The following is a 14,329-nucleotide window of genomic DNA, read 5'->3' as shown; positions in this document are numbered from 1 at the left end:
ATATGTTTAATTAAAAAAACAAAAAAAAAGAAAACAAAAAAACAAAAACAACCTACATGGATCCAAAGTTGGTTTTGGTCATACCTCAGAAATGCAGAGATATGCCCGAGAGTAGAATTTGCTCTACAGAACTTCATACGTTTATATATCATACCCACACATTAAAACTGACACTAGGCATTCACTTAGCTGAAGCCTAAAGAATGGGAAGTGTGAATGTAGCTGAGAGATCAAGTGTACCACATTTCCTTGCTTTGCTTTTTGGGATCATTTAGCATTTCACATCCTTGCACTTTTCTGAGAATCAAAGCTGCTGTTCGCCCTTGTTCTTAAAGCATGGCAGATGTTGTTTGTAAAAGCTAAAAGAACTTTAATGTTCTTTTTAACTAAAAGAAGTGTAAAAAAATATGACACCAAATCCTGTGGCATCTAGTTAGGCAAAACTCACACATTAGCTTTATTTTTTTATGTATGGACTGTGCTGTACATCACTGCAGCTCTATATTTTCCTCTGCTGTAATAAAAGGATAAAGTCCTGTTTGTGATTGCACAGCACTTTGAGAACTGTGGGTGAGATGTCCTATTACAGAATTGTTATTAAACATGACCTCTTCTCTTTTCCAGAAAGATCAGTGCTTGCCCAGCCAACATTTGTTTTTGAAAAGAAAGACCGTCCTTTGAAGGTAAAAAGCTTTTTTTTCTTTTTTTTTTTTTTCATAATAGATAAAAAATGCTGAGATTCTGTAGACAGTAATCCCAGCAGTAATGAAATATTTTAGCCCAGGCTAAGACTTGTAATAAATAGTCTTAAAATAGAACAAGGAAGAGTAGAAACTAGAAACAAGACTGTTTTTAATGCATATATGCTGGATTGATATATTTTCTGTCCTGGTCTGGAAAATGGCTGTTCTATTCTCCTTGACTTTTCCACACTTTTTTTTTTTTTTTCTAGCGGCCTGCAGAAGACCCAGTTTGCAAAGCTGGAAACGGTAATAAACACCTCATTGAAATACTATAATAATACGTTGGGTTATTTATAGGTCTGACTGTTGCCTGTGAAAATAGTGTTTGGACCCTTACTTTGTGTGCACAGGGACACATCCCTGTTAGTAGACTAAGAGTACTATGTGGGTTGTAGAGCCACCTATTATGTCCCAATAGATATGTACCTGTCTTACCGCAAGAGTTCTTCCATCTTACCTCTCATATTTACCAGAAAGCCAAACTCCAGAAGCCCTGAAAAGTGGCCAAATATATTCATCAGCTCTATGAGTGTCTCTCTGCCCTTTTCTGTTTGTTTGGGCTACATTATAATGTAACTTCTCATTCTTAATGTCTTCTGAACCGATGGACTATGAACTAATTCTAAGTGGTTGATTTAGGTTCCCCAAATTTAGCAGAAATAAAGAAGACTCCCTAGAGCTTTGTGTCAGGTGTTGGCTGAAATTCCAAAGCCCTCGTGCTCTTAGGTACTGCCTTAAATCTGTTCCTGTAACTCATTCCTAGAATTTATCACGTTAGGGTTTTAACTCAGTATCATAACATAGTGCTGAAATCTCTCTCTGGTCTGTCATTGAAGAACATTATGTTTACTTTTCTCTAGATTTCATTAGTTGTTCCAGAAAGCGTACAAGATCATCATCTTTTACTTTCCAGAAGTCTGACTCTAACACAGGTATGACATTTAGTTTCAGTCATGTTTTAATTACTATAGTTCCATATTCTCATCTAGTAAAGAAGATAAGGAATTTTCCCGTTATAGGAAATGTTTCTGCACTGTAGGAATGTTGCAAGTCATGAAAACTTAAACATTGATATAAACTTGTTTGTAATTTCCAATAAATCCCTTTTAAAGTACAAATACATCAATTTTCCATACTTAGGTAATATTACATGAAGCAGTGAAAAATCTGTTCGTTTCATATCATTTACTTGAATTGCTCATGCAGTCAAGGACGGATGAGGACTGGAAAGGAATGAGAATCCCTGGTTTGTGGAAGAGATCATATTCCCTGGGCAATCCCTGAAAATATAAAGCAGTTTCCAGAATCGCCCCTCCTTCCATCCAGCCAACAGCTGACCTGGAAGGCCCTTTAAGGACTGTGTATTGCTTCAATGGGAAATGCACACAAGTTACTGTGGCTACTGTGCAGAAGGACTGATCTGTTTTTTACAGTGTTTATCTAACATACAGATGGGAACAGAAAGTTATGTCTGAATTCAGGCATTAATATGTGTACACTGGATTTTGTTTTATCTAGTCCTGTGACACACCTGAATGTAGCTAAGAGGATTTGAGATAAGCTAAGTTTGGTTTACTATGAAAATTAAACTGAGATCATACACAGAAAATTATAAATATGGTAGAAATTTTAAGGTATGCCTTAACAAAAAATAAAGCAGGGTGCAGGAGGAAGCTTGACTGTTTGATCTCGACTGTCTGTACTGCTTAACTGATAGCTTACTCCTTGGTTCTGTTTCGAACCTCTCCAACTGGCGGTCTCCCAGACAGAGCTGTTACAGAGTGGACTAGCTGTAAGCAGTGTGCCTGAGCCAGGCTGTGCCACTTGGCCTCAGAGCCCTCTCCGATTCAGCAGTATAGGCATAACCTAACAGTCTACTTCAGAAAGCTGGTAGATTGTAAATAGTAACTTATTCTACTGCAAATGAAGGCATGACATCAAATTTTAAGGCTAACCTTAAAATTATTTTTTTTTTCTCCAAACAAATGATAATTTCAGTCTCTTATACTTTCAGATACAACTCTCACTCAGAAAAGGGGGAGATCGACTTCATTTACCATCCTTCCCACCTTCCCTCCCTCCCAGCCAGGTAATTTAAAAAAAAAGAAAAGAAAAGAAAAAAATAAAAGAACAAAACTGATAAATATTTATGTGGAAAATCAGGTATTAGTTACAATAAGAAGGTGTACACAAATGCTTTTTCTGCAGGAGAGAGCTGGAGTGCATTTGACTAGGATGTTATCTGGGGAGAAGGACTAGCAGTTCAACACAAGATATGTTTTTTGCATTTGGTGTTAGGGAATCCTGCAGTGCTGGATAGGATCTTTGAATGATTTGCAAACAGGAATTTACACGATGTGGTAAAAATCATACTTGAAAAAAAAGAATGGAGTTAAAGTAATTATGTGAATTAGTTTGCTTGCAATTTAATGGTGATGGTTCCTGTAAGAATATGTTTTTCTATCCTAGAAGCCTGTCTTCTACATAGCCAGTGACCCTGGGAGTATTCTCCCACTTATTACTAATGGGAACAAGGGAATGGTCTTGAGTCCTAGTCTGTGTCTCTTGCCAGAGACAGGTCCTTGACAAACATTGGCATAAAGGATTTCTAAACAATCTTAAGAAGACACAGCATTGTTATAGCAACAGACCACACTCTTTCTGTAATGAAAAGTAGTGATTGTGTGTGGAGCTCAGCTGCGTCATTTTACAGGACATGATTCATGGTTGGCATCACTTTCTGGCTGGTATTTGATATCTTTATTAAAACAGTGAAAACATTAGTAGTGCATTGCCATCATTATAGTAAGGTATGAAAGCCTTTTTATCAGAACAGGGCAGGGTACATTTATTTATTCCCATGTTATTGGGCCTCGTTTACTCAGCTTAAAAATGCCTAAGACTGAACTAGATAGCACTGCCATTTCAATAGCTTTTGCAGACAAGCAGCACCTGGTTTTCAAAGCCAAAGAAGGGTTTTATGAGTTTAAAACATCCATTAATATCCAAAAGAATTCTGTCTCTGACATAGCCAGAAAACCCATGGTGATTTCTGTGCCTGTCTACCCACTTGTAAAATGGAAACAACAACAGTTATCTTGGAGATCTTGTTTAGATGGATAGGTTGGAATATTGCTCAGGTACTACCAAAATAGGAAGGAGTCACAGAAACTTGAATTAATAATTAAAGTTTGTTATTACTCATTATTAAAGTTTAAAATCCTTCTTCTGTAGTAAAGAAGAATAACATTTTCATGACCTCAGCTCTTCTTCAAAGAAACCTTGACTTGATCAAAAGTGCAGAAGGTAAATGTCATTGCAGTATTTGTTTACTGTAGTTCCACAAAGATGTTCTCAACAGATACAGAAGACACAAAAATGACAACTCTCTATGATGAGTGATAGGCTATGCATCTTTATGAGGTTCACAGGGGTTTTATTTGGCAGTGTAAGTATCCTCTGAGCTCTGTGCTGAGCCTCTGCTCTGATTACTTAATTCCTGAGTGGATTGAATATAACCTTGCACAGTGAAATTTCACATTTCTAACTGAATAACTCTGCTCCTGAACAAGGCAATGGAGAACCCTCTTGGTGTCTGCAGGCACAGGATTAGATCTGAAATACTAGAAGACAAACCTAATACAAAGCAGTAAATATAAGTATAAAGTTATATTTAAATATATAAATACAAATATAGTTTATAAATACAAATAAATGTATTTATGTATACAACGCATTACCTTTTTATTCTGGTAGGATAACAGAGGTTGGTGTCACTGCAGAGTGTGTATTTTAGAAAGGATTACAATTTTTCAGAATATGTAGCAAGTAAACAATAATAAGTGTTATTTAAATATGCTTTGAAGCTTTCAGATATAGAGACAAGACACATAGGTGTGAATTAGATATGAAGAAAAAGTCTCTGTTTAAATGTTTTGTCTCTGTATTTTGCAAGGATCCTTGTCACAAAGTCAATTGCAGAATGTCATCAGACCTGCCATTTTACAACCCCCACAAGCCCTGACCTGTCCTGAAAATCCTATAGTATCTCTAGTGACTAAGAAAGAAGCACTTGTTCAGGTAAAGAGAAAAGTAAGTTTACTGGCTAACATAAGTTTGGAGCTCAAACTGAAAAAAAAAAAAAAAAAAAACCAAACCCAAAAAACCAAACCAAAACCAAAAGCAAAACAGTGCTGTTTTAAAGCAGTTGATTATTCCACTGCATGATTTTCAAGAAAGTTCTCGTATCAGTTTCAGTGGAATCAATGGATCACTGACATGGTGTGAACTGTTAAACTCATGCTGACTGTGTTTCAGAAAACATCTCTTCCTTGCAGGCTGTTTCAACTTTCAGACCTCAGGGTTCTGTGTGCAAATCAGCTTTGGATTTTGCTTATTTAGAAAGTAACATTTTAGCATTTTGATTAAGGGCATTGGTTTAGTACACAGCTGGAGAAAGCTCTGACAACTAGCATATATATATACCTCAGTGACTCTGGACTTCTAGCAGAAATGTTTATAGCAGAAAATAAGCTTGGTCTAATTAATCTGCTTTTATTATTCCTAGCTATCTGAAGACAGCTCTTATTCCTCAGCAGAGAACTCAGTAAATGCCGAACCAGCAGTGATGTCATCTACTACCATGAATCTTTCTAGCTCTAAAACAACACTGTAAGCTTTTATTTCTTATATTTCTACACCATTTTGTAACTTGGCCTATGGCATGCCCTTTTTGTACTATATGTCTAACACGGTATTAAGGCCATGCTGTCTACACCCACACAGTGCTCACTGGTGTTTGTGTGTGCTGCCAGGATTTGCGAGTGCTGACGTGAGCTCTACACCATAAGGAATGAACTCCTGCTGGGAATTAATCTCTGTGGGACAGTTTGTTTCTCATTAGGAACCCCCAAGACAGAAACTGTTCTGGTTTGCCATCTCTTGCAGTTTTAGCAGTTCAAAATATGTTCCAGTTTTGAATGTTTACAGCTATCTTTGTGTCCCTTTGGAGAGCTCTCTTCTGATTGCATAGCTACCGCATCTCATAAACAGATGCAAATGAACTCAGGAATTAGCAAAATATGTCAGCATATAGGACACAGGAGACGTGAAGAAAAAAAATACAGGACTGATTTGGAAGACATGGTGAATGCTACAATTGATGGTCTATTTCATTGCACATGTCAGAATTTCTGTGACGACAATGATAGGGTGGTATCTTTGTGAAGATGGGTTGACTAGCATGGACTTCAGAATTTCTGCATGAGAAAGCTGACTTCCTTGAACTAGAATGTGGCCCCATGCCCTTGTCTCTGTATGTCACTGAAAGAGCTCATACTGATGCAAAAGTGGGCTATTGCCTCTTTCTGGAGACTGGCTCATGAGAATGTTAAGTCTGTGGTTAGCCAGCAGGTTGTCTTGTGAGTATTAATATTGCTTGCTGATGGTTGATGAGGTTTATTTACCTGGAAGTTGTGAGCATCAGGAATACACTTGGGATGAGTTACAATGAGAGAATGACATTTCAGAGTGACTAGGGCCACAGTTAATATGTTTATGATGTTGCCTCCTTTCCCCCCTCGTACCCAAAAGGGCAGGAAGGAGTTAACTGCAGTTTTTTAACTGCAAAGGAGTCTTTTCCAGTCTTCTTCAGGGCTGGATGGGCCACAGATAAAGGTTCCTGCACAGAATATTTAGGATGCACAGTGCTGGCCTTCCCAAATCCCAGATAAGGGATTTTTAGATGCATAGACAATTTAGATTCTTAATCCATATCAACAAGAAAGCATCATTAGAGGGCAGATGCTCACTGTGATTTTGGAAAAGCCAGCCTGTTCTCTTCTATCACAATTAATGCTGTAATTCATGCTGTGATCATGCCCTGCGAGGTTAATGTGGAGCCACACAACATACTGGATTTTTAGCAGATTCAGAATGATGGTAATGCACATACTGGAAAAGCCTAAAGGGAAGATGGCACTGACTTCAAAATCAGTTGGCACTGATGCTCCAAGTCTATTTACCTTCAGTTACCTGCACAATATCTAGAAAACGATAGATGAGTGGCTTTCTCTTGAGAAGTCGATATGTTGGAAAATGGGTGAAGGGAAAAAAAATTGTTTAGGGTAGCAGAAGAACTTAAGCAATCAGTTGAGCACCTTCAACATGTTGTCTGTTGCACAGAGGTCCTTGAGCTAGGCATGCCTGATAAACAGCTCCTGGGGAATGCGTAAATGTAGAGGCTTCATGCGTAATTTGGGAGACTCCTAATCAGAAGCCCTTGTCCTTGAAGATTAAGGCCTTCTGAAAAATAATAAACTAGCTGAAGCTAGGCAGGAGATAAGAAAGTGCAGACATAAACCAAAGAAAGCTCAGTTCCAAAGTGCAGACAAAGTTCAAGAAGGGCTCCTCTCCAAAGACCACCAGAGACTGCTAGAGACCACCAACGACCCCCAGGGAAGCCCCTCAGGGACCTAAACTGCATGCGTAATTACTAAGTAAATATGATAATGAGTTCTAGGAAATTTGATGAATACATATGGAACAGAGTGATATAAGATTTGGCTATTTTAACATAGGATGGACCTGTTAGATGGAATGATTCCCTCATGTCCCTGGCCAAATAAAGTAATGCCTGCTCGTTAATGCTGAACCCAGTGTTAGGGAGTTTTATTCCCAATTTCCAGTGTCAGATGGATAGAGAAATGCAATGCAGTGTTTCAGTGCCAACAAGTTACAAGACTTAAGAGTGTTTACAGTATTTCTTTTCTTTTTCTTTTTAAAAGATAAATTGCTAATCTGCTTGGGGTGGTTGTGCCTCATTAATTCTCTATATCACAACTGTGGTAAATGTTCATTTATTTGACAAGTTGAAAACTAATTTAAATACAACTATGTGTTTACTGGTCTTCTGAGATTGCAGTATAGTGTAAGTGCCATTCTTCTGATCCATACTAAGTGACTGATACTTTAAAATACTTCAGTAAAATCTTCATGGCATAGCTGTTTTCTCTTAGATAACTTGACAACAACTATTCAGACAACTTTATTAAACTCCATATACATGTTAAACAATAGTGAAGATTGCAGCCAGGCCTGCTTATTGCTAAGAATGCTAAGATTTGGTTTTAATTATCAGTCAAGGTGTAGCTATTGGCATTTATCTACAAAAAATAAAATGCAGAAAGATTCAACAGCAGGGATTGCTGCTGCCTGCAGACGTCCCTTTTACTTTCCATCCTCTTTGACCTCTTCTTCTCTAAGTGATACAGTTCTGTAGAGATGAATGAAAATGGTTTGTTAGCACTCCACAGTTGCTGCAGCACTCCATGTCCCAGGAAACCAACAGTTCAATTTCCTGAACTGGCTGTAGTAATGAACTAAAAAGGAGAAATATGCAGTTTCTTGAGTCTGCTAGGAAAACGCAGGCTTCTGGTCATGTATTCAGGCTTGTACAAGGATTTGCTTGGAAAACTGCAAGGGTTTGAGGCCTGCACTGGATCTGGCAGCTACTCAGACCCTTCTTGGACTCTGAGGACAGTACCGGGATCTACTCCCTTCTCGTAGTCCCTTTCCAGTATCTTACCCACATTTCTCCTCCCATTCTTCCTTGTTAGTGGTCATTCCCTGAATTCAGTGCCTCTGTTTTGTATCTCCATGGCAATGTCATCTGTGGTACACTTTGTTCTTGTCCTGCAGCAGTGTGAGGGTATTGAGGTTTTAGTAAGACTTTAAGGCTGGCACTTCCAGTTAACTGTTTGGAAAAATAAAGATCCTGCACTGATTACTTTTTCCTTACAGGTCTGAAAATCCATTTCCCATACCATTTATTTGAGACAAGCCTCTAGTTTCTGGGTTTTATCTCTTCTGCAGTGCTATCCTTACTAAGTTGCTACTGGAGCAGCCTAGAAGTAGTAGCAGAATTTCAGGATGGAAATTGATTGAAATTCAATGAATTTTAGTGAGGAATTTTCTTAAGAAAATAAACTTATTAAACACACTTCAGACTCCCTGTTCATGGCCCAAAACACTTATGGAAGACTTCAAGGCTGAAAAGGGATGGATTTTCTGATTTCTCTTATTTGCTCTTAGTAGTAGCAAGATATCAAGCATGAGAAAGTTACGGAGTATTTTTTTCATCAAGTGTAAAATGGGGATAACTTGTACTCGGTAATTCCTTCATCCTATGTGAAGAGATTTCAAGTACAGTGTAGATGTGAACATAGAAACTAAGTTTTAGAGTTCTGGCAACAGAAAAAGTTTTAAAGTTCTGGCAACAAATTCAGCTTATTATCAGTAATATCCTCTGTATGAAGTATGTGTTGTTAGGCTCTCCCAGGGGTGATAAATGATCTGGAAGAGAAGGTAAGTGGTGCTGAAGTATGCAGTTTGTGACAGAACATGAGATCGTTTTCCTGACAAGTTGTCCTTCTGGAACAGGAAGAGACAAAAACTTGTATGGTTTTGCCTTTGCCAGCGAGAGGTGCAGTGATTAAGCTCTACAGAAAACATGAACAACCTATAAGCCTTTTGTAAAAATAAAACCACAAAGAAATCCCCCAAAACAGCAGCAGGAACAACTTCCACACAAAGAAGTTTACAAATACTTTCTAGTGACTTTTCTAAAAAATGGGTCCTGTTAATTTAAAGTGGCTATGTAGTGAGCAGGACAATCACAGCTCTACTTATGTTAGAATATTATTGAATATAATTCACAAGTAATACACTTCCTGCAAGTTTTGACTATGTCACTAAAAATGCATTCACCTTCTTCTCTTAAAACCTCCTGAGAGGTAGGTGGCTAACTGAGAGTAGTTAAATCCAGGATGGAAATAGGGAAAAAGAAAAAAAAAAAAAAAAAAAAAAAAAAAAGAAAAAGCTTTTTATCTGGAAAACCTGAGACACTGAAAAGAGAAAAAGGGACAGAAAAGATGAGGGACAAGTGTTGTTTTAATGTAGCTTCTGCCATAACCAGTCACACTTCAGATCCTAACCGGTGATTTATCTACTGTATGAAATTTTCTCCCAAATCTGTATCCCCAAGCTACATTTGACCAGTACCAAAGGATTGCAAGTATGTAGTTTTCTTTACTTCTTATTTTAAGTATGTCTATAGAACAGGTCATTGAAAAGTGGAAATAAGATCTTTCTTTCCTGCTTTAGTTATACCTCATCATGAGCCATCTGCTATCATACCTTTACATTTTTGCAGTATTTATGTGAATTGAAAGTGTGTGTATTATATATGAATACACTGCCTCTCTGCCTTTCCATGATGTTAGGTGGATGAACAAGAATGTCTGTAAGGCACAGGGGAGCACATTATTCTGAAGGGTACCGGAGCTGCACCAACCTGAAGGGATAATTGTTAATTGTTGGTAGTCTTTTGGTGGAGCAAAAGGAAACAGGGAAACAAGGGTAACTCATTAATGTTTCTGGAGAAAGATACTTCCCTGAGGAGGAGGAGGCATGTTGTTTTGTTGCTTGTTCTTTCCTTTTAAGGAACATCCTCAATAATCTCCATGAAATACAGTATGGAATTCTCTGTTCCTTTTGAGAAATGTTACTTAGAGAATATTCTCAGATTGTTTTAAAGAATTAGTCTGATTACTTAAGTGGTAATTTTTGATTTGTCTTTAATGTAAGGTGTGGTAAAGTAAATGCATGAACTTAATTATATTCTTTACAAGGTTCTAAATAGTTCTAAAACACATTCTTACAGTATTTTTTTCCCACAGAAGTCAGTTGTTTGAAGACAGAAGTGTACAAAACAGCAGCAATTCTCATTTTGTGTTTGGAGAAAACATGGTTGAGAGAGTTTTGGTAAGATCTGTAAATGCTGGTAGACTTTCTAGCAAGGTTAGTGTACTTATAACTTTTTTTTCAGAAATTGATTATTTTTAGCTCCTCCTGTTCTTTTTGAGGTTTCAGTAAATATGATTCCAGTGGCTACTGAGGAGAAAATATATAAATATGCTGTAGGAGGGGTAGGCATCCCTATCTTCCCCATCCTAGATAAGTACTCTAATTACTAATCCATACCAGTATGCATTTCTTCTCTTTTGCTCATTTTTTGACCTGGAAAAGGATTTTTAATGTGTTCCATGTAAAAGAGGTCAGCCACAATATGAGATAAAAGAATGTGGTCCTCAGTGCTCTAATAGTTTCCATCACAACTGTTAAGAGATGGGAAAAATTAGTATGAGGGGTAGATTGAACATCCAGCCTAGGTAATGTTCATGTTAAACTATATTGTGCATACCATGAGACAGCTTAATGGATCAAGTCCTGAAGGAAACTCAGACGAAAAGGTGGTTCCCAAGCTGAGGACTGCACTACCTAAAATGGAATTGAAATTCAGTTTCTGAAAAAAGGACACATATCTGTCAGTGAAAAAGCTTGGCAACCACAGGTCTGGGTTTAGTTATAAGGTAGGTATTGAACCATTGGGCACTGTCAGGAGACAGAAGCATTTATTTAGACATGCCAGAGAAACTTCATCTGCAAAGGTCATAGATCTTAATTTTTCTGAGGTTAAGTTCGTGGTTTCTGGGAGTTTTAAACTATTCTTCTGGGGCTCAGGTGCTTAAACTGGAAATTAACTGGTACTTAAACATCTAAATCCCTCCATGGATTTAAATTATAATTCAGGATCAATAAAAAGAGACCATTCTTCTTGGTGGAAGAATGATGTACTGATTTTATGGTAACAAAATCAGTTATCAGAGAATACTGAGACTGAAGTTGTATCATCTGGGTCAGTTTCTACCCTGAAGATATTATAATTGCTAGTCTTTGTCCTGGTATACATTAAATGATGCAGTGTTCTGTTTGATATGAGGTAACATAGCCATTTTATTTAAAAAGGAATTCTTATTTCCCCTGGGTTTTTTTTCCAGAGTCCTGAAAAGCATCCCAAGCTGTGTAATGAAGCTCATTCATACAAAGGAGAAGTAACATCCATGTGCACAGACTCTTTTAATGACAGTCCACAAACAAGTAAGCATAGTTAGCAAACAAGTACAATTAGCTTTATTATTATGTTTCACTGTAATTTAGAGGATGTCAAATGAGTGGTGGTCAAAAATTTTCATCTATTCTCAAGTTATCCAGTCACTAGTACACTTGCAGTATGTACCAAAATCTGTGCTCAGAAAGCAGCCACAGTTTGGTTTATGTCATTTGAATTGGGCTAAATTCAGAATGAATGATCTAAATTACTCAGGAAAGGATAGCGTTTTACAGATTATTATTATTATTTATTACAGATTATTATTGCACATCATTTGAAAAGAGGTGAACTTTGTGAATGCCTTTTGGATTGCATTTTTGAACTAGAATTTTAAGCTGCTCCTTGTATTTTGTGACTGCTCATATAAATTACTTTGCCATATTTGTATCCTAATTGTAGGACTGAAACTTCTATACGGACAGATTTCAGGGTTTGTTTGTGATTCTGGTGTGAGCTTTTCAGGCAAGCCACATATACCTAGGCTGTGAGGGAATCCCAAGTAGGCCCCTATCTTAAGCCCTCTTGCCAAATTTTGCACTCCTCTTTACTAATAGATATATTGTATTCTCTTACTTCGTATGAATATTCTGACAAGTTTCAAAAAAAATAATTAAAGCCTATGGAAATTGTATATATATTATGCAAATGTACAGAATTTTGTAACAATGTTGTTCCTTTCAAATCTCATCCTTTTATGTTTCTGTCAAATATTCATTGTATGTGTATTACTATTCTGAATGTTAAGACATGTGTCTTTCATTATTTATTAATCTGCACAGCAATATGATAGACCAGTTTCATTTGGAAAATCAACTTCTACTTATTTAGGGCTCGTTTCTGCAAGTTGTCCCTTAGGGCAAAACTCTGCAAGTGCAGAGAGCCCTGTTCAATTCAAAATGAGCCTAAACGTGAGACATTTTGCATTACACCAGTCTTTTTCTTCTTTTCTTCTATTTACTTCTTTGGGCAAAAACTTATTAATAACAGTAAATAATATCAGACACCACAGGGATCACTAAAGTCACAGGCCATCCTATGTGCTAGTTTTGTTGTCCTGACAATATTCCTTGTACAGAAAGGATTTCCTTTTTTTTTTTTTTTTTTTTTTTTCCCCTACAGAAACAGCTTTGCTGAGGAATACAACGTTAATTGATTCAGCAGCTGCTTGTATTTCCAAGCCCGTGGAGAAAATTCTATTAGATAAAGTTGAAGTTATAACCGGAGAAGAGGCAGAACACAATGTACTACAGGTGTGTATTTCATAAAGCCTTGATGGTGAGTTTTGTTGTTGAAAAGAACATCTAGATCTTTTACAGATTGCAGCAATCTGAAAATAACTTCAGTATATACTTTCAATTTTCAATTTTTTAAGATATGCCTCTGCTAACCCATTTTTCTGTATGCTGATACTTCCTTTTTCATATTCTATTTGTTCATTGAATAGCCCCTTTCAGTAAGTGACTGCTTCAGAGCTTCATTCTACAGTTGTATTTTATAAACATCTACACAGTATACCAGCAGTAACTAAAACTTCAAAACTGGAAGTGTTTTGAGATTTTTTTAATCACAAAACTTTTTTTTTTTTTTTTTAAAGCAATGTGTTGTCAAAGTAATTAGTTTTACAGTTAATCTAAAATACTAATTCTCTTTCGGCAGAATATATCTTGCTATTCTTCATCTTCAAAATATTATTTTCTTGGAAAATAGCAATAATTTATATGGTTTAAAAAAATCTTAACATTGAAAGTTACATTATTTTATCATTGATTAAATCTTCTGTCTTGTCAGAACATGGATTTTTTACTCTCTCTGGAGTAGTACTCTCTTGGTAGTGGCATTGATGTCCTGGGCTGCATAATGCTTCAAATGAGTGAGGGAATAAGACTGAACACTCGCAACAGATTCAACTGTGTTCGTGGATATCACAGATTAAGAGTTAATGAAGATGAAATAATTGAAAAAGTAAACTGGGATTCATGCTGAATGTTTTCCATGACTAGCAGAAAGTTCAGCACAGATCTGAGAGACATTTTAAGTAATAATGATGATATATCTATGTCTATCCTTGTATACATACATAGGGATGTATCAAAAGCCATATCAGAAGGTTTAAAAACATAAGGTTTTAGAACCAATAAAATTAACATTGGCTGGCAACTTCTATCATGTATTTCTCTTTCAGATCAACTGCAACCTCTTTGTATTTAATAAGATTTCTTTAACCTGGATTGAAAGAGGCAGAGGATCCCTGAGGCTTAATGACACTTCCAGCAATAAATGTGGAATGTTGCTGTCAAGGCTAAGTAGGAATTAGATAACAAAGTAACACATACACAAAACACTAAATAACTTATACTGTTGCTGTCAAAAGTTAGTTTATTTCAGAACATTTAAAACTGTGAGTAGCTAGTTTTATTTAAGTCAAATTGCTGAGAATCTTCTTAACATTGCTTTATAAAGTTATCAGTGTTACAGACTGAGTCACTGGGCATTTTTCAGTTTGTACATTCACATTTGCATGTGTTAGGTTCTGTGTATTTCTACTGCAATGTATCTTTAGCTCAGTCACCAGTCT

General features: G+C 36.7%; 1 protein-coding gene across 2 annotated transcripts in view; it reads left to right on the top strand.

Annotated features, from left to right (window-relative positions):
* The window catches only part of RANBP3L (RAN binding protein 3 like), a 36,875-nt gene that overhangs the window by 10,865 nt on the left and 11,681 nt on the right, over positions 1 to 14,329 (top strand). Inside the window, exons 2-12 of one of the 2 annotated variants that reach the window (XM_032992233.2) lie at positions 625 to 683; positions 953 to 989; positions 1,604 to 1,675; positions 2,758 to 2,832; positions 3,978 to 4,049; positions 4,699 to 4,835; positions 5,311 to 5,414; positions 10,481 to 10,601; positions 11,642 to 11,741; positions 12,874 to 13,004; positions 13,937 to 14,057. In XM_032992233.2, the coding sequence (XP_032848124.2) occupies positions 625 to 683; positions 953 to 989; positions 1,604 to 1,675; positions 2,758 to 2,832; positions 3,978 to 4,049; positions 4,699 to 4,835; positions 5,311 to 5,414; positions 10,481 to 10,601; positions 11,642 to 11,741; positions 12,874 to 13,004; positions 13,937 to 14,057 (1,029 nt within the window). The remainder of the gene's footprint in view (positions 1 to 624; positions 684 to 952; positions 990 to 1,603; positions 1,676 to 2,757; positions 2,833 to 3,977; positions 4,050 to 4,698; positions 4,836 to 5,310; positions 5,415 to 10,480; positions 10,602 to 11,641; positions 11,742 to 12,873; positions 13,005 to 13,936; positions 14,058 to 14,329) is intronic. The other variant, XM_032992234.2, reaches the window with a different exon arrangement.

This window comes from Tyto alba, unplaced genomic scaffold (assembly GCF_018691265.1).
Source record: "Tyto alba isolate M040663 unplaced genomic scaffold, T.alba_DEE_v4.0 Super-Scaffold_42, whole genome shotgun sequence".
Classification (NCBI taxonomy): domain Eukaryota; kingdom Metazoa; phylum Chordata; class Aves; order Strigiformes; family Tytonidae; genus Tyto; species Tyto alba.
Note: the sequence above shows the minus strand (reverse complement) of the source record. Positions and strands in the feature narration are given on the sequence as shown.